At 37.5% G+C, this 4866-nt stretch overlaps 1 protein-coding gene and 1 non-coding gene across 2 annotated transcripts in view; both read right to left on the bottom strand.

Moving 5' to 3' along the window:
- LOC101353581 (transmembrane protease serine 11G-like) overlaps positions 1-4866 on the bottom strand; it is a 36534-nt gene that overhangs the window by 16463 nt on the left and 15205 nt on the right. The window contains 2 exon segments of the mRNA XM_023737817.1: positions 1678-1838; positions 4049-4116. Coding sequence (XP_023593585.1) covers positions 1678-1838; positions 4049-4116 — 229 coding nt within the window.
- LOC111821827 (U6 spliceosomal RNA) lies at positions 3849-3950 on the bottom strand. The gene has a single exon (XR_002825160.1). It is a non-coding gene; the product is annotated as a U6 spliceosomal RNA (small nuclear RNA).

The raw sequence follows: 4866 nt of genomic DNA, 5'->3' as shown, positions 1-4866 counted from the left end.
ATTTCATGCATTTAAGGAATTATCAGTCTTTTGCAGAGAGAGATGAAACAAACAAATATAAGTTAAAGTACTTCTCAAGCACTCTTGCAAAGCACAGAAGTATTATCAATATGAGGGGGTCTTTCAGTGAGAATGAGGGATGTCTCAAAGGTAAGTTGCTTAGATAGGCAATTGAGAATCTGGTGATGACGATGACTCACCAGCTGATGCCTATGGGGACCGTTAATGACTGAGACCTGAACACGGGCCTTCATCTAGTAACACCGAGGATGACTTAAATCCTTCTAATACCATAGAAGGGGTAAGAGGTGGAAGGAAGATCCAGAAATGCTTGAGGTTAAGTTCATACCATTTAGCTTAATGGGAGTTCAAAAGCAAAATTAAATTTCTTAAAACACGAACACACCGAAGTTATATTTCATACACATATCTCTTCAACAAAATGTTTCCTTCAGAAAGTCTGGTCTCTGTTAGCTAAAGTCCAGTGCATTGGATTCAGGGTCTACTCTATTCTATCTGCATGATCAATAGAACTGAATGTTGGGCAGTACTTATAGACTTCAAGTCCTTATCTTCAAGTTATTTGTTTATTTTTCTTTCTGACTTTGGCAAAACCTATAATGTAATTTTCTCTTCTATTAAAATGTTAGAGTTTACCTGCTCTGTTCCTCTGGAACAGTTTTGGGGGAAAAGCAATGGGGGAAGATTTATTGATAACTTGTAATTTTCTGTCAACCTTATAATCTCATTTCTCCTTTTCACAACTTAAACAAATTCTGGTAAAATGTGACAACCTTAAAGCTAATTTATAGAAGGCTGACAATAGTCTTGGACTTATAATGAGCTTTGTTTAACCTTGACATTTATTAACCAGCTCTTTATGTCTGGGCTGCTAATGAGCTAGTGTCTCTAAACCTGAGGCAGGTACTATCAGGGCCTGGCAGGTCTCCTGAGGCAGGTCTCCTTCTGCCTCCTCCATGCCCTGGCCCAATCCTATCCTGCATACTATAGGAGAGGTTACAGTGGTGTAACCTAAAATGCCAAATCTCCTTTCAGTTGTACCCAAATCATATTTGTGTCCCACATATTGTCTTATGTCAATACTCATTCTTACATTGTGGATTCAGATTGGGACCAATTTCTAGGAAAGGATATCATGTTTGGTAAAGTAGAGGGTCAGTGAAAGTGAGGGAGACCCGCAATGAGATGGATGGACACAACAGCCACATCAATGGACTCAAACATATCAACTATAATGAAGACAGCACAGGACCGGGCAACATTTTGTTCTGTGATACATAAGGTTGTTATGAGTTGGAGCCAACTCGGCAGTGACTAACAACATTGCAAGATGGAGATCCGGGCACTGTAGATTACTATATCCATAGCGAAGTATAGATTTTTATCATATACATGCTAATTCAAACAATTCCAGTAAAGTTTTTTAAAAGAAGGAAGAAATACTATTATATTTGGGTATCATACAACTCTCATTTTATAATTATTTCCATACTAATCAAAGGAATATAATCTTGGGGGTTAATAGTGTGGAGATTTGTTCATTATCAAGTAGATGGTAGATTTAACACTGAAAAGTGGCTTCATTTTGTGATAAAATATTTTTCCATAGATTGTTAAAAGGATAAAATGTAACAAGGGAAGAAAAGTATTTCTTGCCTCTAAGGTAAGGTAATGAAGTTTCTGTCTTCAAGAAGCTTCCATCTGATTTCAGCTTCTGATGCAAAATGTCATCAGCTTTCCTCTTTATTGTGCCTGCATTGTTAGAAGCAAACTGAAATTTAAGCAATACATCTGTTTTCAAACCATCATTACTTGACCTGAAAAACAAAACACCACAATAAATGAGTGAGATCGTTATTAGCCACAGTAATTATTATGTTGTAGCATATTGTTTAAATATTAGTCATATCTTGAAGAAACCATAATAAAAAATATTTCATACATTTTAGTATCATGGATTTTTTTCCCTTCATACATTAAACCAAAATTCACTGCTGTTGAGTTGATTCCAACTCATAGTGACCCTATAGGACAGAGTAGAAGTGTGCCATAGGGTTTCCAAGGCGTAATCTTTATGCAGGAAACCCTGGTGTCATAGTGGTTAAGAGCTACGGCTGCTAACAAAAAGTGGGCAGTTTGAATCCACCAGGTGCTTCTTGGAAACCCTATGGAGCAGTTCTACTCTGTCCTGTAGGGTTGCTAGGAGTCGGGATCGACTCAAGGGCAATGAGTTTGGTTTTGGTCTTTTTAAAATCTTTATGGAAGCAACTGTCACATCTTTCTCCCACAGAGCAGGCTGGTGGGTTCAAACTGCCAACCTTTTGTTCAGTGGCCAAGTGCTTAACCACTGCACTGCCAGGGCTCTTTGTCCATATTACACAGGTATTAATATCTGAATTATTCCTTGCTTGTAAAACTTGGTCATATTCAGGAAGGAGAGGATATCTGAGAGTTCTATCATATTTTTTTGTGAAAAAATAATCAAAAGCACTTGTTAAATTTACCAAATTTGTATGTGTATGTGTGTGTATGTATGAATATATATTCTATACCTTTAAAATTTTTAAAAGCTGCTTATTATAAGGAAGAAATAAGTAAAATTGAGATAAGTAGTTAATGATTGTAGGAATCTTTAACTGAAATTTGAAAGTTTTCAAAAGAACAACCAGTAGAATTTGTTTCATCTCTACCCAAGTTAAGAAACTCTCACTATAGGTACTTTGTACAGAAGTAATAGCAATTAAAACCCTTTGGTGACCCATGGACAAATGGTATCCCAACCACTTTTTATGCCTTTGGAGTTCTTTGGTAGTATACTTTTCCTACTGAAAGTATTTGTTGTCCTTTAGTGGGGACTTTTGTAATGGTGAAAGGTGAAAGAAACGTTGGTTGAAGCAAAATACCTGGAGTATGAGGCTTGCAAGGAAGATAGTGCAATCAGGAAGTGTGATTGGGTAAAATTTTGTCTCTTTTGGTTTTTGTACCCCTAGATAAGCTTTGTAAGCATATTTATGGTTCCCTGTGTGATAGCTGGAAACCCTGGTGGCGTATTGGTTAAGTGCTATGACTGCTAACCAAAAAAGGTTGGCAGTTCGAATCCACCAGCTGCTCCTTGGAAAATCTATGGGGCAGTTCTACTCTGTCCTTTAGGGTCACTATGAGTTGGAATCAACTCAACAGCAATGGGTTAGTTTCTTTTTTTCTTTGGTGTGAAAGTTAAGGAGCCCCGGGGGGCTTGGTTTTGGCTTTTTTTTGTGTCATATTTGGAAAACCAGAGGTTCCGCATATAACCTAATGGAAGGCCCACCACCATATTTTCAGTAACGAAGGTTCCTTGGGGCAGATGGTCATGCCTCAATCAGCAGGCTTGAGAATGCAAAAAGTTCAGTGGTAACCATGTAGACCCAGACAATATTTTTCAAAATCCATTATTACCAACCCAAAATTTCAACACACCTCATGACTCAGCATACTTACATTAATGAAAACACATGATATCAAAAACAAAACAAAACAAAATTCAAAGCAGGAAATAATAGGATCACCAAACAGTTAAATGTAATAATGTTAAACTACGTTTGTTCTTGGTGTATCTAAGATTTTTTTTCTTTTTGGTGGTATATTGAAATTTATTTGACTTTTTAAGCCATGTTTATTGAGATACAACCTATATATGCTAAAATTTACCCTACTGGTACTGAATTTTTTTTTTTATTGTACTTTAGATGAAGGTTTACAGAACAAATAGTTTCACATTAAACAGTCAGTACACATATTGTTTGACATAGGTTAACAACCCCACGACATGTCAGCACTCTCCCTTCTTGACAAACATGGAATGCTTCACGAATTTGTATGTCATCCTTGCACAGGGACCATGCTAATCTTCTCTGTATCGCTGCTGAAACAAGCACTGGTTTTGGTATATCTAAGATTTTTAGAAATTGCCCAAAAAGTGAATAATTGATGAATAACTAAATAATATAAAATTGTCTTTTTATCATACAAATTAATTAGTTGTGATTACCTAAAGTTGACAACATGAGATGTGATGTAGAGAGAGTTTAAACCGGATCTTTGAAATATTTTATTCATCTGAGGAAAAAAAAGAACAGAAATTTGTTAAATATGAATTCACATATTTCAATATGTCACAAAAATACTTGTATAAAAACTGCTGTGATTTGAATAGTATTTACTCTGAAGTTTGTTTACAGCTAGCCTCAGAAACCTATTTGGGCATAATCCTGTTCTCATAAAGATCATTCCTATAATAGGATGTAGATATTTAAACAACTTGTCATGTGGTTAAAAATTATTGCTATAGAGGGCAGAGCCAACAGGGTGCTATAGACAGAAGCACCATGCCAGCCCTCCACAGCAAAGACCCAAAAAAACTAAGTAAAACAGAGACTAATGTCAATCTTGGAACCCTAAGCATCAAATGAAGAGATAAAGAACTCAGCCAAGCACTGAGTAGAATAACAAACTAACAGAGAATAGAGAGTGAGGAGAGATACGTGCAGAGATCTCCTGTTAGCTAACGCAGCATGCATTCGCCATCTTGGACTCCTGTCAGAGATCGGTGAACAGAGAGTACAGGAAAGCAGCTTCATGGAGGAGCTCCCAGCACTAGATACAGCACCCAGTAGCCAGCAATGTATGCCTTCCCACCCCCCCATTCTACTCCCACCTGCTTGACCTCTGCAGTGTCAGAGCTGGCTGTGGTAGTTTGGCAGGCTGGGAAGTGCAGGGTCCCTGCCAATTGGATTCGCCCTGCCCACATCAGAGATCAATGGACAGGGAGTATGGGAAAGCAGCTTCACAGAGATCCCAGCAGGAGAC

This window comes from Trichechus manatus, unplaced genomic scaffold, assembly GCF_000243295.1.
Source record: "Trichechus manatus latirostris isolate Lorelei unplaced genomic scaffold, TriManLat1.0 scaffold00108, whole genome shotgun sequence".
Lineage (NCBI taxonomy): Eukaryota > Metazoa > Chordata > Mammalia > Sirenia > Trichechidae > Trichechus > Trichechus manatus.
Note: the sequence above shows the minus strand (reverse complement) of the source record. Positions and strands in the feature narration are given on the sequence as shown.